The following is a 25,017-nucleotide window of genomic DNA, read 5'->3' as shown; positions in this document are numbered from 1 at the left end:
ATATACTATATTATCCATCTTATTTAGGAAAATGTATAATTATAATTATAAATTCCATCCGGGGTCTCCGGATCTGATTTCCAGTATGAATACAATACACCTATTTGATACACTTAAATTCCAGTCATTTCTGTGATTTAAAATGAACGATACTATATGTGTATTTAACGTAAAATCTTAGAAATACTTCTCGCATGTTAAGTCGGTATGCAGTGCGTAATGTACTAGCCTTTCATATGAGGATGAAATGTTCCGGAATCGATGCCCAATGAGGTCACAATTAGAGAATCTATTCCCGACCCAAAATCTTGATCCCGGGATTGGCATTTTTTCAATAGTTAAAATTAAATTTTTATATGTACAATTTTTTATATTATTTTATATATACAAATTTTATATATACAACAACAAAACATTGATAAAATCGATCAAAAATAAATCTAGTATAATTTATACTATTTAAGACATTTATTGTTAGTATTGTGTACGTTCAATCTTGGAAATACATATGTTTAATGCTTCCGCTTCATAAATCTAATTAGTCAGCCAAATATACAACTGTCGTAAAACGTATGAGATCATGGTGGAATCACTTTGTTAAAAGTGCGAAGCATTGTTTTTTCCAATCTTTCTCGTTTTTATTAATTTATGTGAAAAAATTAAATGAATTGGCAACACATGGGTAATAAATCAAACTTTCTTCAAACTCAGTTTATTTCTAATGTAGTTGTATGTTATTAAAAGTATTTTTTCTGTTATATTTTCGTTTTTATTTGATTTTCCATAAAAAATTATAAAAATAATCAATCCCAAAAGTTTCGGGATTATGTTTACCAATCCCTAAATTCATAGGTATCGAAAATAGTTCGGGATTCTGGGATCCCGGGATTGGAATCCCTAGTCACAATATATTTATTTGATTTTTTCAAAGCCAAGATGATTATGATTGTTTAACTTATACACCACTGTTTCACTATAATATACTACTCTTATTAAACCTCATAACCTTTTGTAGTATTTAAAATAATATATATTTTTATGATATCAATAATTTGTGTGATTTTTTCAAATAAACATGCGAAAAGAAAAGATACATGGCCGTTAATATTTTAAAACTTAAAAGTAAATAAATACTAATGAGCAAAAATACTTGTTAATTCTTCGTGTTCTTCTCTGACATGGGTACTTTTATTAGAAAGTATCTGTAAACTCATTCAAAGTACACTTGGGTAAAAGTTGACCTCAGTCTTGAGCATCTGCTCCAAAGACATTCTCAGGCGTAAACAACTGCTGATGCTTGACATCCAAACATAGGGATGGAGTAGTTACGCTCGATTAAGGCTGAGTGTGCTGCTGGGCTGGATGGTTTGAAGGGAACTATTAGGTAGCAGTTGCTGGAAATTTAATCTTAATTCGTATTGAATGGAGTTAGGTACGATTTGAATGAATGTTTATAAAATTAAATAATAAAAAACTTTTCACTCAATTAGAGTTTGATATCATTTTACCACGTTTTTATTAGCTCGTATTCTTGTTTGTCCGGTACAATTTTTTTCTTGTGTGTCCAGTACATTTTTTTTCTTGTTTGTCCAAGATTTGTACTGGACGATTGAAGATTTTTAACTAACTTCCCGACTAGCTAGACATTTGAAACTTTTAGAATATATCAGAACGCGACGACAATGCATTCTTTTAATACTTTTAGCCATTTTTAAGCAGAATTGAATTTATTTTCAGTTAATTGTGTTTTGTATGAAAAGTTATTATTGTCAGTTGCTAAGGGGGTCCTAGCAACTAAATTATTAATATATACGTGCGTTACTATGGAAAGCAATATGATATGTCAAAATGACATTTCAATATTCTATAATATTTATTCAGTATTTCTATCAAGTACAATAAAAATTAATACATAGAATTTTCAAGTTTATACGATTCAATAGAAAAATTAAAAACGTGGTATATAAAAAGTTCTTTTTATCTTGTAATTATTTAGTACTATGAATATTATAAATTAAATAACAAAAATTCTTACTACGTTTTGTTAAATGTATAATTATCTATTCTAACTATCTAACTAATCAATATGTATCAGTGCGTTTTAATCATGGTAAGAATAATATATATTCAGATATTTAAATATGATAAATCGGTTTAATTATATAATCTTAAAGTAAGTAATTTAACCTTGGCTAATACCAAACGGTCGATTTTTATGAAAATATTTAAGTAAAGTTTAATGTCATAAGGTAGATATTATTATATAAGAAAATTATTTAGAATTATTAAAACGGTATTAGGAATTGAAATTGTACCTACTGTTATTCTAATTGAATAAAATAAATGTTGATATTATTATTAAACATTAATTAAATTAACTATAAAATATTTCTCTTGTTTTCTTTTTAAATATATATCCCCTTAATTGGTTATAATTATGTGAAACAAATAACTTATTTGGAGGTTAAAAGATTCATATTTTTTTTTAAATCCAAATAACACTGTACATACCTAGCCAAAGTCGAACAGATTCTACAACGCTGGTCGCATATTTTGATCACAAGTTTGAGTATCTAATAATACAAACTATTAAGCCCATATTATGGTTATCTAACAGTAAAAAGGTAACGTATCTATATATTAAGTAGTGAAGATCAATTAGGGAGAATCTATTTCTTTCGTCGAATCCTGAGAATCCGGGTTTAAAAAAAATAGTTATTTCCGGGTCTAGTATATTATTAATCCTTTCTGTGCCGCAATTAGTTAATTGATGGTAATTAACATAAGAATTGGTGTAATTAGGGCGTGCAAAGACGCTTTGGGCACTTAACTGGTTAAATATTGTCTGAGAGAGTAATCATGTCTTCTCTGAGACTGTATGTATTGGTCCAGAAAATATTACACATTATGTGTTATAGTATCACTTTACTAATAGACGCATTACATTATATGAAAAAGAAAAATTCCCCTTTTAATAAAAATGAATAAGACACAAGATGTGAGAATAAAACATTCTATATATTGTATTCAAATTATGTATGTTCAAAAATGCGTTTATAAATTACTTCTATATGGATCTGTTCATACGAATTTCATTCTTTCATATTTCAAAATCGTATTATTCGAGATCTGCGCGCAAATTTTTACAGCAGTGATAATATACAAAATATATTTACGCATATAAGGTGAACGTATATAATCATCATCAACCACTGCCGATCCACTGCTGAACGAAAGCCTCCCCTAGCTCTTTCCATCATTCTCATTCCCTAGTTCTTTGTTTCCATGTACATGCACCGAAATTAATAATTTAATTAATCCAGCAAGCTTCAAGACGTTCTTGTGATCTTGTATTCAAATTTATTCATCATACATATAGTGAATTTTACAAATTATTAACTTAATACATTTACAACATGACATTTGGGAGGAAGAAAAAGAAATACGTAATAGTATTAACAATATATATACAAAAGTAGTACTTATGGGAGTAAATATTGAATGAGCTTAACATATAGTCGATCTAAACTCACCTTTACGCAAGTGACAAAAGGAATCAATATCCGAAGCATTTTGGTTGAACACTTTGGAAAAACAAACAATTTATGACGCTTTCGATTTATAAGAAAGTTATCATGGGGACACTGATCTATACTACCATTAATGGTAGATTTTTTTATTTACGCCTCGTATAAATAAGTCAGAAAAATTGCGTAGTCTAATACGGATATCTTCTACCATTTAGACTACAGTATGTAAGCATACTTATAGTATCACGTACTAATCTATCTCTTTTGTTATGTACTTAATATTGTTTTAATAATATTTCGTTGTTTCTAAATGTCATGTTTTGAACGTCTTAAACTTATAATTTGTAATGTCCACAATATGTAAAATAAATGAATTGAATTGAATAAGAAGCAACAGGGTTTCTCTCATTTTTTGAAATTCACAACAGTCAATTATTGTTTTTGATTTAAACAATGGTCAAAGTAGTCCAGTATGTACACTATATTAATATAATATAATTTATAGTATACCTATAAACCACGTTGTTATTTCCAATCCACTCATATATTAAATTGTACAAAACGTACAGTATGTAGTTTAAAAATGTTATGTACATCTATTGCAACAATAGGAATTAAATTATTTTTATACCATTCTGTCAACTTTATTATTAACTCTTAAATTAATTAATATTTAATTATCACATTTAAATAACATGCTAATTATATCTAATGGCCATCTAATGCTGACACGGCAGCCGTGTCGTCAGCGCTGTATGAGTTAAGGTGTTTTTTGGAATATACATCGAAACATAGTATAAGTTAGTGTATTAAAATTATGTTTGAATGTGGAATGATATGAAAACAAAATAAATTTATTTCATCCATTTATTTACATGATTTCATCACAGTTTTTTTACTTACCAAACACTACAAATATTTAACTAAAAAAACATAGTAAAATAATGTAAGTATCATACAATGAATAATTGCTTTTTACAATAATTAGTGAAAATGATTTACAGACGACGAGGTATTTACAGACACGAACATAAAGAGGAAGAAATATTACAATTATTGCTATTTAATTTCGTAATCATTTACCAAGTGAAAATGCTTGAGGTCGCTTAATAATCGTTTATGTTGATTACCACCAATGATGTCCACCATGGGCGGCAGCATCGTGGGCGGCGAAGTGAAGAGCCTTAGCGTGGGCGACTTCGGGGGTGTCATGAAGGTAGTGTCCGCCATGAGCGAGGAGTCCGTGGTGAGCGAGAACTCCGTGGTGGCCATCGACTCCCCATGAAGCATGAGCTCCGACAGCGTTTTCGTGAGCGGCGTTGTTGAAGGCAGCGGCATGAGCAGCCTTGGCGTGGGCAACTTCATGGGTGTCTACGACGCGACCATCATGACCGAGGGGAGCAGCTCCGTAGGCATAAGCGCCTCCGTAGTGACCTGGAGCCCAGGCACCATGACCAGCGTATAGGGATGCACCCCAGGCACCATGATCACCATAGAGTCCATGAGCATATACTCCATGATCGTAAGCTCCATGGGCAGCAGCGCTGTGGGCAGCATGGTGGGCAGCCTTGGCGTGGGCTACTTCGGGGGTATCTACGACGCGACCGTCATGACCGATTGGGGCACCTCCTCCATAGGCGTAGTGTGCTCCGTATCCCCAGTGGGGGTCGATGGCATATCCGGCGGCGAAGGTGGCCAGGCACAGGAAAGTGGCAGCGAACTGAAACCAAAAATGATTCAAATTATAATATTCTTTAATGATTGTTTTACTGTGGAATTTATTTGTGGCAGATATTTTTGCACAATAGGTATAAGTTCAATATCTACTGTATAGTGTGTAGTTTATATTTTTTTAAGATTGTATTACTAACTATTGAATTTGTTCATTACGGTTTGTCATACAGTTTATTTACTTTTTAAAATCATATAAATTTTCATTAACAAAAAATTACCGCTGTAAAGTGTTGTTGACAAAGTATTATTTTTGTGTGCGTACGCCCTAGGGTAGGAATTTAAGTTTAATAAAAAAATAAGTTTGAAAACAACCAACAAGAAATTGCAAGAAAACTTTCTTTCAGCATTTCATTATTCGTAAAATGGTTTATGTCTCTCACCGTGAAAAGGAAATTTTCACTGTCATTTTTTTTAATTTACGTGAATCTCGTTTTCTGGTTGGTGTAAAAATCATAATTTAATAAAATACGTGCGTAAAATACATAAAATTGTATTAAATCATATAAATTTACTATTTTTTAGTTTATTTTGTTAATATGCATGTATTTTACTGAAATATTGAAACACATTAAATAAAACTTTAAAAGATCTAGGATTAAAAAATGATTCAGTAGTAATGTCCAAACAGACTTGTATCACAGACATAAATTTTATTGTATTTAATTTTGTTTGAAAGTGTATTTTTTTTAAAAGATTATTACATTCCAAAATAATATAGTATTTATTTTATTCAGTCTAATTTGACGCGGCTACCATAAGATTATCAACACCATCTCTATAATCTTGTATGGATCCTGGCTACCTCCCGAAGATGTTTTTTAACAGATTTGGATACAAAAAAATGGTAAAAAGTTACTAGGTGGAATTTGGATTTAAATCCATTAGAAAAAAATGGTAGTTAGCTATTCATTAATACCGATTGTTTTCTTGGTCTTGAGTTAAACACATGTTTTAAGAATAAAAATATTTGAATATTTCAGTTTAGTGGCGAATATTGTACCATAAAAAATATTAAAATTGTCTAATATATAAATATTACTATATACTTTAAATAAAAAATATTTTTAAGTAAACAAACATCATGAAATCGTATGTAAGTTAAAACTATTCAATCATAGTGTAATATTGATAATTTACAATGATACAACTTATAATATTGTAGGTTATTAATTTTTTCAATAATTTTTTATGATATTAATTACTTTTGATTGTAATTTGTATAATATTTATCGTTTATAAAAAATAATCGATTCAAAACTTCACTCACCATGGCGTTCATGTTGGATGAATTTGTTTTATAAAAGTTAAGCCTATTCTGAACTGAAAACTGCTTGTGACAACCTGACCAAATGTGGCTGGTTTTATACTATTTTAACCAGCTCCTGCTAATTAAAAAAGAGCGATGCAGGAGGAGGGATATAATACACCAAGGGGCGGAACCGGTCTGATATGTTATCTTTACACTTGGTCAAATTGTTTATGTTACCGATCATTGCAAATTCTTCTATCGGGTTGATACCACGTGTGTGGCGACAGGCCTACTCTTGTGCCAAACTAGTTTTTTTTCTATCACGATATAAAATTTAATATTCACGTTATCACTACATTACGTTTTCGTAAAACATTTTCTTGAAAATTTTTTGATGTCAATATCACAATTTAAAAAAAAAAATAACGTCATACCTGGACAATAAATTACGCTCTTGGAAAAATTCGTAAGTTTTTTCAAAAAACCTTTTACCCATTTACAACAATATTGAACGCAATTGCAGGGCAGTTTATTATTATTACCTGTGGTATTTAGTTAATAATAAGTGCGTTTTGAGGTACTTAGGATATAAGTGTACGTAAAGTATAAGTAAATCGACTTCACATTTAAATGAGCAATTATAGTCTTGATTTCAAATAATCATTTATTTTTAATCCACTAAACGTATTGATATCTCTTTATGTTAAGTAATGTTATTAAAAAACGACATTCAAAGTGGCAGCCCTCGTAATCTAATGCGTAAGGCATATCCGGGGGCTCCGAGCTTGATTCTCGGTAAGGCCACAATACAATGTTTTATGTTATCTTCTCAAAGTCCGGAAGTTTATTTTTTTATTTCTATAACTTCACTATTGTTTCACTATACTATTTACTATCATTAGGCTTATTGATATCTTGTAGTGTTATATTTTACTTTAAATATAAATATAAAACCAATGATCTCATATACTACTTAAATCATTTACATGTTTGAACGGTGTCTTATCCGTAATAGGTATTGGTGATATGATAACTGCTCCTAACGCATTTAATAAATACAAGTGTGTTACTTGTACTCGTTTAATTCTCAGAGCCTCAATTGATAATTTTGAAATACCTAAGTATTCAGTCAAGCTATTGCTATAATAATTGCAGTTAATGGTAAGTTTTATGTAATTTACCGCTGTATAATATAATAGTTAATATGTCCTTGTAATCCAATACGCAATGCACTGGCTGCTCACAGCGAGGATTCCGGGTTTGATTATGTAATTAATGTCACAATATTTGATATAATTCATGTGTTTTTTTTTGTGATGTGTTCAATAGCATTGTAGTATTATTTAAAAATGTATTTTTTTTATTAACGGGTAAAATTAAAGGCCAGTGCATTTGAAATTAATGATATCATTTTTACACATTTTAAATTTACTCAAAATCATAGATATTTATAATAATATACTTTCAATTTTTTTTACTATAAATATTGTTTAAAAAACGCACTGGAGTATCTTGTGAAAATGTTTGAATAATACAACAAATAATAGTATATTATGATTATTTTTTGTTAGTTGTTTTGAAGAAATTATACGAGTAAAAATGTGTAATTTACAGATTTGTTGTATTAATTGCTATTAAAATAACAAAATCCCACCAAGTATGTAAATTTAATAAATTAGTTTGATCAGGTATATCATATATTTATATTAATAGAAAAGGTGAAAATATTGCAAACATTTATTAGTTTATAATAGATTTGTAAGGAAAAATTAAAAGTGAATAGCATAATATGTTTCTTACTCATTAGTTTTTTCTCCACCCTATCTAACGTATATTTATTTCAATATGAAATATTACAAAATAGAAAATAAATGCAGACACTATTTTATTTAAATCGAGCATATTGTTATATAAATTGACATTTTCAAAGATATTAAATCATTTTCAAAATCGTGATACCTATCCGACACCATATACTTTGCCACAAAATAGATTAATACATATAAAAATGTAAAAGCCATCGCCATGAACTAAAGTTCTGAAGCAAGGTAGTCTATGGCCTGACCGCCATAAAACCTTAGTAAAGAAAACGGCGTCGACTGTTCCTAAAGATTGAATGGACATTACATTAACGTGACAAACTAAAATGCATATTATTAAATATTGTGAAATAGCATATTCTGTAACACGTGTTTAAGTTTATCCCATATTTCTTAACATTCGGGATATTTAGCCTGTTGGTAACCACCTAGTGGGTAAGCCAGTTTCCATTCATTTTGTTTTCCCTGATTTTCCCCAATCTGTCACACTCAGCGATAATATGCTAGTACTGCACTGTAAACATCTGTCAAATTATAACGATAGTAACATATCATTTATTTACTTTTACAATCTGATTAAAATTAACTGTTCCTTTATTTTCATATCAGTGTAATTTTTAAATTTAGAATTTACGTTTACGTGTATGTTTTCTCTCATCTTACCCCATTTAATATGTCTTCTCTCTTTCTTACTCTCCCCCATTTATTTACAGATTATATTTTATCGCATACCTTACAGACAGATGTATAAATCAAGACAAATATATATATTCAATTTAGTATCCAAATTTTAAATATACTTTTAGCAACAAACTTAAAACAAGTATTTATTGCAAACAGAAAAAATAATACTAGAATTATATTGATAATCGTTTTACTGATACTTGTTATGCAACATACATTTTTTTTTAAATCTTGACATTGAATTCTGTTCACAACAATTCAATGTTTTTTTAATTATGATTTCGGAATGCATACCACTTGAGTATCGAAATTATTAAATATATTATAAATAATTAGTATATTACGCATTATAATAAAAGTATACTTACATTTAATTAGACTTTTATAATATTATATATTTATTGGAATACTTATATTTTTTTTAATTTCTGTATCTTGATAATATTAAATTAACGTTTATATTAAAAATTCTATATGATAGCATCATGAATAATTATTATTATTAAGCTCTATTATCTGTAAGCTATTTCAACAGATGTATGGTGATATTATATTCAAGTTTACTGGGGCATACTTTAGATGCTATGATCAAGGTTACGAGCAGCTGGTTTATTGTTTGTGTTTTAAACTATCAATTTATTCTGGTTTTGCCTACTGTCAACTTCTGTGTACAATAATTCAATTTCATGTTTCAACTCACCATAATATAAAAATAATTAAGTATATTTTTCATGTTATATTTTCCCTATCAATTATTATCACATTATTTTACACTTCTACATTTTCTTTATCACTTGTAAACAATTCGCTAGTTCAATATGCAGTCTTTTACGTAATATCTAAAGCTTTTCAATTTCTGCTCATAATTTGACAGCTGATAGTAAGCTTAAAGCTTCCTTATCGTCTATCTTTGTAGTTATCTCGTTGACATATTTCCTTAATATACGAGTATCACACAATATTACTTTTAACAGATATTATACATACTATTTAAATGTAATAGTTATCGTAGATCACTTTTATTGGTAGAACCTTGTTATCTAATACAATATATTTGTCGCTGAGTTTCAAAATCCGCTATAACACTTTTTTGAAATAATTAAGATATATATATCATTGGATTTGTCCTTAAAATCTCTATATGAAAATTTTATCGCCTCTTTCAAAAGCCGCTACGATTAACTGTCATTTATGAAACAAAATCAATGTGTCTATCAAATCCCGTTATAACACTACTGAAACATTCAAAAACCTTTTTAGTTCAAAAAGTTTATGTTGATTTTCTCAACATAATGAAAAAGTGTTATAGCGGGTTTTGAAACTCAGCGACACAATTATAATAATATAATATGTATTTGAGGCTGTTAGTTTCAATGTCGGTAATCTTCATATTCTACCATTTTGAGATAATCGCAAAAATCGTCAAGCACATTCAGGACTCCAAATCGAATAATATTTTTCAAAGAATTGTGAAAAGCAAATAGCAAAATAAACAGCTATAATCTATTATCTTTCTATTAATGTCATTCAAATTAATAAATTAATATGTTTAAAGTATACAATTGGTGACTGATGAATGTAAACGACTTTACAATCGACCTCCGATTTGATTCCATTTAACTAACAAACGGAGCTGGGTTTAGTATTGTAAGTACCTACTTACAGAACCAAGAAAAAGATTTAAAAAAAAAGTAAAAATGTAAGTATCCGATTTTGAAGCTAATAGCTTCATATATTGGTTCAGTCACAAGATTTCGAAACCGTACTCACAGAAATCTTGCCGTGCCGAAATCGCGCGCTCTGCCTCTAGACCACTGGCATAGTTGGGTGCTGTAAAAATCAAGAATTTTTCATTTATAGTAGCGCTATAATTATATTCAAAGATCATCTGTCGCATAATAATATGACGATCATAAACTATAATTGCACATTGATTCACAGCTATAGGAGACCGTCTCAATTTTTCTCCATTCCTTATCCATTATCTTATTTATTACCATGTATTTGCGCGAAACTTAATTATTCCATCAATTGCAATTTCGTTGATTGTCTAACTTTATCACGTTGCATAAACTCATATACGTCCATTTACCAATTAGATATTGTACATAAATATATATACTTTTATACAAATGATGTTAGAAGGTTGGCTTTTTTTCTTCTTATTATGGCACCTGAATATTGAAAATATTTTGATCGTCCTCTTTCTACTCCCATGCACTTATGATTGTCCAAAACTTCCAAAAGTACCTACTAGTCATAGCGCATAATATACTAACAAAATTCTACACTTTCATGTCTTGAACTTTTACCAACTAGCTTTTTTATTACCGATTCTCACCATGTTTCCATATTTGTATAATATGTAATAGCTATATGATTATATAACAGTCGAAATATATTTGTTTGACTTCCTTTTTCTACTTGGAACCAATTAATATCTACAAAATATAAAAAAATACAAAGTTTATTTATTCGAATTATCTCTCCTGCCAATTCCAATTTTGAATTCTTACAACAGATCAAGATAATGTTATCATATTATTTTGGATTCGATTTTAATTTGATGTTCTTTTATTCGATTTAGCTGTCAGAATTATTTTCATTTTGACATGTTGTATACCTCGATACAAAAATATTTTAATATCAAAGAATGTAAAGATTTATTATTGTTTTGTTAAGTAATATAAATGTATATCGATTAAAGAAGTGACCTTTTATAAAGCTGGGTATTTCAGCTAGTATATACTTAATATAAATATGTATTTGCGTTATTCATTGAAACTACTATTTGTCGTAGTATCAACTTGTGTATCTCTGATAACGATGTTAGAAATAAGGGCATACGTTTTTTGGGTACAGATTAAGGTCCTAAGGTAATGCCAATTATTTTAAGTCCAATAACCGTGTTAAATCAAATTGATTCGAATATTCATAAGGTTTGTTTAGGTAAACAATCTACTTAGTTCACTCAACGTGCTCATTTTGGCACTAAGTTAAAATTTTATTTTATTTAATTTGTCAAAGTGTTGTGGTGTTTCGGGAACTTGTGTGATATTATTCGAATAAGTATTTAACTGAGATTGTTTTAAATTATACATTTTTATACACATTTACTTTGATTTGTAATAGTTTAGTTATAGTGGAGCAGAGTATTGACAATATATCGTTAACTTAAAAGTGGATACTTTTTTTTTGCTTATTTCTTTGTAAAAAAATGTCTATGTTGAAAATTTTCTGACAAAAAGCTAACATGTGGAGCCGTACTTTTCATTAATTTTATTCATTAAGTGTTTTTTATATTAATATGTAATGTGATGTACATAATAAATTAAAATAAAAAAATGAAAGCCAAACTGAATTTTTATTTATTTTTGTTACCTTGTAAAAAAAATTTTGTTATGAAGCAGTATGGAGACTGCAGTGGTAAGGTTATATTACTATATATTATATTATGTAATATATTTAATAAAACAAATTTGGATTGACTAAATAGTATAATTTACAATATTTGGAGGATAGCAATTCAAATTCAGAGATTTATTGTGCTGTCATGATTTTTTTTTAAAGAATGGTGGTTGAAATATTACTCATAATTTTGCATCCTTCGTAGACCAAAAGTTGACATATTACCAATGACATTATTAATGGATGACGCACTCAATAAAGTAGCTAGCAAGTAAATTCGCGTATTCGCATGTATAGGTAGACGTCACGCAATTTCCATTATGCGATATCGCGCATCGGGAATTTATAGCAATATGACCTTTATTGTAATGGCGTTAGAGCAGTGTTTCTAATGTCAATATTCATTTGATCGAACCTGTTCGAACCTAACCATTCGGCAGACCCAACAAAAAGCATCAGGAGTTTATAGCAATATCACCTTTATTGTAATGGCGTTAGAACAGATTATGCCATTCGGCAGACCCGACAATAAAGTGAGTGTCATTTTTTTTCCAGATGATTCGTCCATATTAATGTCATTGCATATTACAGTCAAAATTATGCAAATGAGGGTCATAATTAATGATATACCAATTATATATTATATTGAATTAAAACATTTTAATTGAAAAAATACGATATTGAAAAGATTTAATGCCAGTGCCTTATTAGAGTAAAATAATGGTATACATAAAATATATTTTTAAAATTTATTATTGTAACCTACAATTTTGCAATTCATCGTAGATCAGAAGACAGATCAGATACATTACTGTATAAGTTCATATATAAACATTGGTATTACCCACATAATACATATGACAAATATACTTAAAAGCACCACCCATGTGTCTGTTTTAGATTATTAGCAATCTAACATTCTTATAATTCTTATGTATATTATTTAGTTTTTAATAAAATCTTATAAATGCTCTCACTACTTAACACTGATATTTAATTCGATTAACTGCTTTTTTATTCAACAAATAATTCTCAAGATTTAAGAATGAAACATTCTTTAATTGAACGTACATAATTTAAAACACTTCTGAGAAATGTATAAACACTTAAAAACAAAATACCATTCACAGCAAGATTCGAAACTGCGCCCTCCCGGATTCACGCCCATGTGCTGCCCCGACCACTAAGCTATACATGTAGTACCTAATTGTGATGAAATTAAGTAGGTAATGGTATTCACAACGCGCTTTCTAAATTGCGTTAAGTAATGAATTCTTCTGGGTGACGTATTTTTTTTCAAAATGATATTTTACAGTAGTTATATTATATTTATCAGTGGGTCTATTCTACATACAAGGCTATTAATGACTAACGTGCTAAATATTATCACTTTATCATATTTATGTATTGAGATATTATAATTGTTACAATAAAAAAGCCGTCTAAACTGTCAAAACTTTTTATCTTACTCTAAAATTGAACACAGCCAAGATAGGGGCTGTTTTTTTTGACATTTTGACAGTTTAGACGGTTAATTTATTATAACAATTAACAGCCCCAATACATTAATATGATAAACTATCGTCGTTTTTATGTACAACGTATTCATATTTGAGATTAAATTATGTTTTTAATCTGAAAAGAATCCTAACAATGGTTTCAAATATACATTTATTATCATATAATTATTATTATAATGTCTCTATACAAATCTAAGCAAAAAACAAAATATCAATCACTGATAATTTAAAGAAACCGCTTGTATTTTTTAATTGTATAATTTTATTTTTATATACGTTGAAAATATTATGAAATTCGTAATTAAACTATGTGGAAAATTGTGTATTAGTCAGATACCTATATACATTATTAATTCAAATTAAAAACATGTGCACCTACTAATATAATAACAAATACATAGGTAGTTGATAAATAATTTGTCTTAGAATATACGACCACGAATTATATTATGTTGGAAAGGCAGTACACATTTTTTTGTTTTATATATTAAAAAAAAGTGTCTTATGTACACCAACACTTAGCAACATTAAAAATATTTATTACTGTGTTTTTTTACGATATTTAATCGTATTTTGAAAGGACCTACATGCCACAGTTTTATTTATTGATTTGGCCTTGAGTAAAGAAATCAATAATATAAACTATATATGAACAATACTTTCAGCATAGGCGTGCAAGGAATGTTACAAAATGTAACAGAGCTACAATTAACAGTGTAAGTAAATCCAAAGTGAACATGCGACCTTACAACTGGCTTAGTCGTACCTTACTGATAACTCGGATACAAAGACTCGAGTCGCTTCAAACCTTTATTAAATAATCGAATTCTAGTTTCCTATAAATTAAAAGACGCAGTATATTATCATCTTCTTTCACTCTGTCACACCCCAGCATTGGAACATAAAATCTTAGCGACGGAACCTTTGAGGCTATGCCACAAAGGTACGAAGTATCGCACTCTCTGGTGGCATCCGAAACACATCTTCCAGCCACTTTTTAATTACCTCAATTACCGAGGGCTGCTGTGTCTACTCAGAAATCAAATGTTTATCTATAGTCTATTTACAGGATATAAACGTATCCTAAAAAGAAACTATTTATACTTAGAAGGCAGTTCTCGTTGTGCAATGCATAAAGGATCTCACATTTATTTTCTGGTGAGATCACAATTAATCTATATGATTTTTTTTATTAAAGCCTGTGATTATTATTTCAATACGATTATTAAACATCGTGTTGTAGTGTAAATAAAGATTTTTGAAAACAGTATTTCTTGGATATACTGTTGAATATAAAGTTAGTTTATATAAATAGTATTAGTCTTGATTGTACTTTTAAATATCAATTTAAAACAAATTGTTGTATGTTTATAAAAGTTTTTTAAAGCTAATTGTTTTGTAGACTTAATATATTTCTAAGTTCTCTTTGTGCACGCCTATGATAAAATACTGAATTCCTGTCACTTGTTATGCTCTGTGTTAAAATAATTACGTTCGGCGCAATGTGAATTGATTTTTCTTTCTCAAGGAAAAGGATAAAATGTATTGCCAATAAGTTGTCTTAAAAATATTGGCACTATAAAATGAACACGGAATGATTTAATAAAAATATAAATTCTGTACAGCTTAACAGTCAATCAGATATAATGAAACGTAGTAATTAAAAAATATATTTCTGTATTGTGTTTAGGTGTAAAATTAATAAGACATTTTAATTTTTTTCGATTTATTTCGTATTGCATTCATCACAGTTGTCTTTTACAAAAAAGAAAATAATAAAAAAATATATACAAACTGAAAATATGATCAGTTCTTTGAAAATAAATGAATATATAAAGATGAGGTTGTATATTTACATGCACTTATAAAGTGGAGAATCGTCTAGAATAAATAAAAAATCCTTAATCGTTAGCCTGTGCGCATCTGCTTGGTCGTTAGTTCCTGGTGATAATGAGGTAATTACCAGGCACCATGTCCATAAGCGGAGCCATAATGATGGGCACCATAAGCACCATGGGCACCATGAGCTCCATGGACACCGAGTCCCCAGGAAGCGTCAGCTCCGGCGTGGTTTTCGTGAGCGGCGTTGTTGAAAGCGGCGTGGTGAGCGATCTTGGCGTGGGCAACGGCAGCGGTGTCTACGACGCGACCGTCATGTCCAAGGGGAGCTGGGCCGTAGGCGTGGAGTCCGTGAGAATCATGACCATGAGCGGCACCATGGGCATAAGCACCATCATGACCCCAGGCACCTCCGTAGTGAGCGGCACCATCATGTCCCCAGGCACCATCATGACCCCAGGCACCATAAGCTCCACCATGAGCACCATAAGCTCCACCATGGGCACCGTGGGAAGCGGCGGCGACAGCGGCGAAGTGAGCGGCCTTGGCATGGGCAACATCAGCGGTGTCTACGACTTGACCGTCATGTCCCAAGGGAGCGGCTCCATGGTGGGCGCCATAGTGACCTCCGTATCCATGACCGTATCCGGATGCTGTAGCCATGGCGGCAACGCACAGGAAAGTGAATGCGAACTGTGACAAAAAAATACATACCAATGTTATAATATATGAATTCATATTTGTATGGTATTTTACGAGGATCTACCATAAACCATTCAACTAGCAAAAACAATAACAGGTATTTTATTACAGAGCTTAGTCTTGACTTTTTAAAGCTTAATTAGTACATATCAAACCCGTAACGCATCTTATAATAGATATAACGAAAATAAGTGAAAGAATAAACATAAATCATATACAAATTAATTTTATTTAACAACTACTTTATATTATATTATTATTTATATATTATAATAATATATCTATAGTTTCATATTATTATACTTGAAATTATGCAAAAAATTTTGATAATATTTCGATGTTAAATGGTTTAAATGAATGGTTCCTAAATAACTACAAAAATAATATTTTTTATTACAAAAAATTAAAAAAACTATGCAAGTGGGCAAGATCAAGACAGTACCTACCCCTAAATTAGATATTAGAGTTATTTATTATCCCAAGAAAACTGTATTTTATATACATGTGTTGACATAGTTATAAATTGAACCTTTAATAATTATATAGTTTTTTAAATTTTGCTAAAAAAATAAAAAAACCTAATGTAACCATGATACAATATAATTATTATTAAAAAGTCGCTTAGTAATTAATTACTAGCATCGTACATAATAAAATTGTATGCATAGTTAAATAATATAAATACAACTAGATTAAATCAATATAATGTAATAAATATTTTCAAATAATTTGATACAAACGATATATATATTATATATTTTAATTTGAGTTGGACATAACTAGTCCTAATTCTTAATTTAAATTAAGTAATAAATTCAATTTTGAATTTGTTTTGTTTTTTATTGTAAAACAAAAGAATAGCTTTGTTATCAAATAAGGTTATTTTAAATACGTCAAGACTATTAGGTTAACATATCAATATCATATCAAGTTTTATGATTGATGATGATAATATTAAAACAATGTAACGTATTTAAAAATATACAATTTAAAAAAAGTACAGACCAAAGTATTTTTATTGTATTATTATAATGTAACTCACCAGTGGGTTCATTTTTAATTGATTTTGTGATTGGTTGCAATCGAAATAAACTGCTAAGCCTTTTCTAATTTGAAAACTGCTTGTGCCGTATCGATGCAGTGTCGCAGTATTTATACTAGACAAATGCAGCAGCCCTCGGAGTCCAAAAGAGGGGGAGGGCGGATTCCATAACGATACATTCTCTTCAAAATATCCACCATTGTCCGTGGACACTAAAGCCTGCCATTGCATACAATATACTTGAACGGTAATCACGTGACCAATATAGGTTCTGTGGTCAATTTTAATACAATATTTTATACATACGGAAAACAGTTTTTTTCCGCTCGCTTGTAAATAGTGTAAACATTTTTTTGCTCCGATTAAAAAATGTGCAGATTTTTTTTTGCTCTTTCTAATTTTGGTTATTATTTTTTTTGCATTATTTAAGGACATTGGTTTATTAAGCTATTAAATGATACAATATTATTCTAACTACGCGGTTAATAAATAAATAATTCATGAAGTTAATACTGTCAACTTGACAGTAATTAAATTTAAATAATATTAAGATTTTGGGTACAGTTCGGTTATGAGGAATACAGCAGCAAACACATTTTGAAAATACCCGATATACTAGATTATTTTGTAGGTTAACCTAACCAAACTTAACCTAACCTTACCTAGCCCAACCTAACCTAACCTAAACTAATCCAAACTAACAAATAATCCAGTGTATCGGGTATTTTCAAAATGTGTTTTCCGCTGTATTCCCCATAACCTAACTGTACCGATTTTTGGTATTTTCCATTAAAATGCACATTGCTTCTCGTTCTATTTGGGGTCTATACATTATAGCCAATAATTTACAAATATTATTTTTAAATACATATTAAACGTACCACTTTAAACGATTAATACTATCGACCAAGGGTACTTGATTAAGTTTAAATTTAAATTCTAAATGATTTAAGTTTTACACTATTCCATTTGAGTATTTTTTTGCAACCTATGTTTCTCCGTTTGGCATCTTCATGCACTATGCACACTCACCAATGGTAGAGACAACAATAAAACAATGTATTCATAAGGTATTTACTATAGGTATTTATAAACACTTCAAATATTCAAAATTTGTTTTTATATTCGATCCTTTACTTGGTAGGTAATAAATGTATCAAATTACTATATAAACAAGAATTTTGGTGAGTGTGCATAGTGTTTGATGCGAAAAGGTGAAAACCAGGTTGCAAAAAAATATTTAAAAGGAATAGTATAAAACTTAAATCAATTAGAATTTTTACCATTTTAAAATGATAATATTTAAAAGTTCAAAGGAATACAACATTTGGTTCTAATCGGTTATGTGGAATACAGCGGCAAACACATTTTGAAAATACCTTATATACTGGATTATTTGTTAGTTTGGGTTAGCTTAGGTTAGGTTAGGTTAACCTAACAAATAATCCAGTATATTGGCTAATTTCAAAATGTGTTTGCCGCTGTATTTCACATAACCGACTTGTACCCAACATTTATATTATATAAGTAATCGTCTACATCTAATTGGCCACAAAATTGTTGTAAATCAGTGACTCCAAATCAATTTAAAAGCATGTTTTGTGAGATATTTGTAGCTTTTAACAGACTATGCTAGAAAATAAAAACATCTTAGATTACCATCGTTATCAAATTTTCAAAGTTTCATCAATAAAGAAAAATTCGATAGACTTAACTACAAAATGTGAACAATTTCTCCCGGTACTGGGCAATATTATAATATAATAATTTAAAAAGTCACCTCGAAATTAAGGAGTTACAAGTAGCTCTTTCAAGCATCTATCCAGATACGAAAAAAAGTAGTATCTTCTTAAATAAATTAGTCAAGGAAAGTTTATTATTGAAAGATTAATTTACCATATTTAACTTCGTAGATACTTACTTAAAAATCTGCTTAATACTTTGGACGCTGAAGACGCACATGCGCGTAATGACCAGGTGGTCGATCGATGTAATTAACGTGCATTTTAAAGGTGCTAATTAAAAAATCATTATCTACTCAGTAGCGAATGAGTTAATAAAAATTGCATATTGTTTTTTCAACAGATTTTTTGCCATGTTCAATCCTCTCGTAGTGCATTGAGTAAGGCGCTGGCCTTACATCTGGGAGCTCCGGGTTCGATCCGGTGAAGTCATAATATATTTATGTGATTTTCTCAAAGCCTAGATGCCTTCATATATATTACGAAATAGTACTGTTTCACTACAGTACTGTCATTGAACCTCTTAGCCTGTTGTAGTGTTATAAAGAATATAATATTGTAATATAATATTTGTGTTGAAACAAATATATTTTTATTGATATATAAATATATTTTTAAAAAATAATAATTATTCTCTATTTTTTATTATTTTCTACTCTCTAAGACGATAATAATCTGGGCCTCCACAGAGTTGACGTTCTATTAACAGACTTTTTTTTTACAAGAAATGTATGTTGGCCAATTGTTCAACCTATTAAGTCCTTTCTTTGGGTTTAATACACATATTTAAAAACAACATGTGAATTTACCAGACCCGGGATTTAAATCTGGAACTACATGCGTAACAGCTCATTCAGATATTAGCCAGATGCCTAATCTATTGAATTCGTACACTGGAATCAAATACATTTGAATTTTCTTTAAACCAAATACTTCACTTTCAAGCACTTTACCATTCGTCCACCATGGGGGAATGGGACAACTGGACGCCAGGACAATTAGACGCCGCACTGTCGTAGACACGTAAACAGTTAATCAGTTTCTATCTTTTACTTAGTAGTTTTAATTCATTTTACTCTTAACATAATGTTTTTTTTTATTGCGGATTGAGAATGCTATGCCTAAGGCTTTATATAAATAATTACAAAATAATAAGAACTTTTTATATACAACATTTTTAAATTTTCTGTTGAATCATATAAACTTGACTTGACTAGCTTAAACGATCAAAAAAAATGTATTTGACAGAAATAATACTGAAATGTCATTTTGACACTCATATTGATTTCCATAGTAACGCACGTATATATTAATAATTTAGTTGTTAAGACCTAGCAACCAATAATAGTGGATTGGATTACGGATTTCCTCCAAAATAACTTTTCATACAAAACAAAATTAACGGAAAATGAATTTAAACTGAATTTAATTCTATTGAAAAATTTCCAAAAGTATTTAAAAACGCATTGGCATTGTGTTCTGATATATTCTAAAAGTTTCAAATGTCTATCTAGACGGAAATTTAGTTAAAAATTAATTGCAAGATTTGTACCGGACAAATAAGAATACGACCTAATAAAAACGTTGTATAATAAAAAAAAAAACTCTTTTTTCATTGGAACTTAAACATAATAATATGCACGATTAAATCATTCATAATAATATAATAATTTAAATATTAAATATTTTTTTAAAGTACCTAACGTATATTTATTTTCAAATTGCGTGGCGTCCAGTTCTCCCAGCGCCAAATTGTCCTAGACCCCCGTCATGGACACTGTAACGTTATTTTAAAATGTTTAAAAAAAGAGTCACAATATTTCTTCTGTCAAGCGGGAACACGAGTCATTAAACAGCCAAAAATAAAATTTACAGTTTACAACATATCAAAAATGTCATTTATCTTTTTGATTTTAGCGTGGTTTAGAATATTTTTTATCTTCACATATTTTAGAATTACAGTTTGTGACGTTCGATGTCTCCTAGACTGCAAGGCCCATTTGGGCATAATTGGTTCAATTGCTCTAAACCGGGCCTGTCTTCTAACATATCATAATAATAATATGTTGTCTTACATATTATTATTATATACACCGGCATTGATTTTCGGGCAGTTATTATGTAGGCTCTAAAGCGCTTCCTATACACAATTAATTAATGTCGCATTTTTTATGTAGACACATTTCCGCAAGGATCGTCTATTAAATTATAGTCAAGATTTAAGAATGTAATATGCTATAAATATTGAGCATATGTTATTTAAAAAAAACTCAGTTATACCTACTAGAAAAATATTTTTTTGAAAAAATACGACGCTTATAAATATAATATAAATATACGAATAAGCCCATATTTACCAATTAAGTTACGGGCATTCTACTTAATTACGACGAAATCAACTAGTATTTCTTACAATGAATGCTTATCAATTCATCAAGGTATCAATTAATTACCTTAATTATTAACCGACATCCGGATCACTCAAAATTTAAGTAATAATAATATACTTGCACTTGCAAATAATTTAATAAACTATTATTTCTTTTATTTAACGAATAATTCACAAAATTTGATAATATAACATACTTTATATTGGACATACATAAATTGAAATCATTTCAGATATTTTTATTTATTTAAAAAAAGATACATTGAGCACATAACAAATTATGAATTCAAGACATAACGTGACATTTAGAATAAAAAGTACAAGTAAATCAACTAGAGAAAAAATAAGGTAGAGAAAAAAAAGCATAAAATAATTTTATAGAAAACAAATAAAATAGAGAAACAACAACAATAAAAACAGAGTACACAATGCATCGCTGAAAATGTCTATATCTCTAGGGAGTGCATTGACCAGCCGTAAATCCCTCTTGGCTATTGGTGCCTGGTGAGCCTGACACGAGGAAACGGCTTTCACCCGACTAGAAATAAAAATATTTTAAATACGACGCCTGACGGGATATTAACCTGTATTCACCGAATTCGTGCCAATGTACTTCACCAATTAAGTAATAGGCGTCATGTTTAATTACAATGAAATTAGCTAGCAAGTTTTTACTCCAAATTGTTAATTTTTTGCTATCGATGTTATGTTTCTTTAATCAAGGTGTCAATTAAGTGCAATAATTAATAACCAACATCTGGATCACTCCAAATTTTAGTTATAATGTACTCGCGCTTACTAATGATTTAATAAACTATTTATTTTATTCAACAAATGATTCACAAGATTTGAGAACATAACATTCTTCCATTTCCGTCAAACGAAAAGTGATCGGCTTTTTAATCAATTGAGTTAAATTACATTACTAACTTAGTTAACAAATCACTCATCTGGGTTTCACTTGAGTGTGACTCGGTCAAACAGTTTTTCTAGGATTTTTTCTAATATATATTTTTCTTAAGCTTTTTAAATTCATTCAAATTTATTTATTAACATATAATGAACTTTACAAATTCAAGATGCTCACACCAGGGCATAAAAAACAAAGAAATATAAGCTGTATAAAAACAGTATACAAATAGTATATAGAGGAAATACAAAAAATATAAATTAGATAATATATTGAAATATTCTAAATGAGTTAAATAATATACCCTTTTTAAAGAATTTATAAACCAACTTTTTCCTAGTATTTATCCTTGCGTAAGTGGAATATAATATATTATATTTATCAATATACGACAACAGGGTTATACCCTCCCAATTGGTATCACCAATGGCAGATGAGTTTTGCAGATTGTTTCCAATATTTTAAATGACATGTTATGTATCATCCAATAAGTAGTATACCTTTCATAACCCATAGGCTGTGAACATTCGACATAAATAGTGCACACTAATCTTTGTCAGTCACACTTGTTTGTTTTCATTAAACTAAAAATACAACTTCCAAATGGTGCTGATTAGTTTTTAAATTAAATTAAACCCTGCCTAAAGCAAACCATAATAGATACGGGATAAAAATATTCTTCTATTTAGAAAATAACCAAAATTGTGCCGTTGAATCATTCAGAACTTTGAATATTTTATAGATAAAATAATATTTTTTTATCTTTTACAGATTGGCTTAGGCAGGGCCAATGACATTAATATGGACGAATCATCTGGGAATAAAAATGACACTCACTTTTTAGTCGGGTCTGCCGAATGGAATAATCTGTTGGCATTACAATAAAGGTGATATTGCTATAAATTCCAGATGCTTTTAGTCGGGTCTGCCAAACGGGTCAGTTCGAACGGGTTCGCTCAAATGAACATTGACACTAGAAATACTATTCTAACGCCATTACAATAAAGGTGATATTGCTGTAAATTCCCGATGCGTGATATCGCATAATGGAAATTGCGTGACGTCTACCTATACATATGCTAATGTCGCTGTGCGTGAATTTAATTGCTAGCTACTGTATTGAGTGCGTTGTCCATTAATAATGTCCTTGGGTAGGGCTCACTGATTTAAAAAAAAAATGAACCAACAATATGTACAAAATGTATTCTTAATCCAACGAAAACAAATAAGTGTCTGTGAAAAAGTGTGCACAATTTTGTCGTATTGCTCAAAATATACCAAAATTATTATGGTTTAATTTAGGCGAGGTTTAATTGATTTTTAAAAACTAACCAACGCTATCTGTAAATTATGGTCTTAGTTCAATAACTACTAACAAAGTTTAATGTGCACTATTTATGGCGGTCCTTAAAAACCTATCTCCAACCTTCGCTACTGATAGGTAGTATACCTTTTATAACCCCATTACGGCGTCTAGTATACCCAAAATAGTGCCTGAATTCCCTATTTAAATTTTAATACTAATCCAGTGCTTTGGATATTCACCTAACGACATTTAACATTTCCCACAAACTACGCCAAATTTGCACTACTATTTTAAATGGAAAGGTTTCCCATAATCCAAACCGACTCCCAGAAGCAGAAATTATAATTAGGTGTTAATATTTGGTGGAATTCAAAACCTCAGATAACGTAGTTATTAGTAATGACTCGCATGCATCACACGAGTACTGATAGCTCAAAAAATAAGAGCATTCACATGGACAGTGAAAAATGTGAGTCTGGATCCCATTCAGTCAAACATTTTTTTCTATAATTTTTCATAATAGTTATTTACCTAAAATTGTTTAATATGATGTAATTTCAAAGCTTCAATATCTTGTTTATCAAAATAATTATTCATTAAAGCCGCGTTGACACGGTTCAAGTACGATCCAAGTACACTTGGATAGGAATAATTAGTATAAAGATGTCTCATCCAAGTGACAGCTTCATACTACTTATTCCTATCCAAGTTAACTTGGATGAGTAGGACGCGGTCTAAGTAGCTTGGATAGGAATAATTAGTATGAAGATGTCACATACGAATGCACTTGGATAGGAATAAATAGTATGAAGCTGTCACTTGGATGAGACATCTTCATATTAATTATTCCTATCCAAGTCTACTTGGATCGTACTTGGACCGTGTCAACGCGGCTTTAGGTACATTGTAGACTTGAATGTATTTGAATGCCACTGTGAATTATTATTATCTAAAAAAAAATTATACACTATCACTTAATTCGATTTCCGATCAAAATAATTGCGTTTATCGTGTGACAATGAATACAAAAATAATGTTTCTTTCTCAATGAGTAGGATAAATTTACGACTAGTAAACAGTTCACTAAGAAATAATATATTATTGTCATTTATCGACCATTGGAGAATGTTTAATTATTATTC

General features: G+C 29.6%; 1 protein-coding gene across 1 annotated transcript; it reads right to left on the bottom strand.

The window, feature by feature from the left end:
* Positions 1–4,383: 4,383 nt before the first annotated feature.
* LOC147069532 (uncharacterized) lies at positions 4,384–17,595 on the bottom strand. Its single transcript, XM_085950829.1, has 4 exons — positions 17,529–17,595; positions 15,909–16,477; positions 6,532–6,619; positions 4,384–5,250 (listed from the first exon to the last, which is right to left on the bottom strand). Exons 1-4 carry the CDS (start codon positions 17,538–17,540, stop codon positions 4,657–4,659), a joined length of 1,263 nt encoding a protein of 420 aa, XP_085806955.1. The 5' UTR covers positions 17,541–17,595; the 3' UTR covers positions 4,384–4,656.
* Between the last annotated feature and the right edge of the window lie 7,422 nt (positions 17,596–25,017).

The sequence above is a fragment of the Rhyacophila brunnea genome, unplaced genomic scaffold (genome assembly GCF_057557595.1).
Source record: "Rhyacophila brunnea isolate RB1 unplaced genomic scaffold, BYU_Rbru_1.0 scaffold_23, whole genome shotgun sequence".
Lineage (NCBI taxonomy): Eukaryota > Metazoa > Arthropoda > Insecta > Trichoptera > Rhyacophilidae > Rhyacophila > Rhyacophila brunnea.
This window is presented reverse-complemented; position numbering and strand designations above follow the sequence as displayed.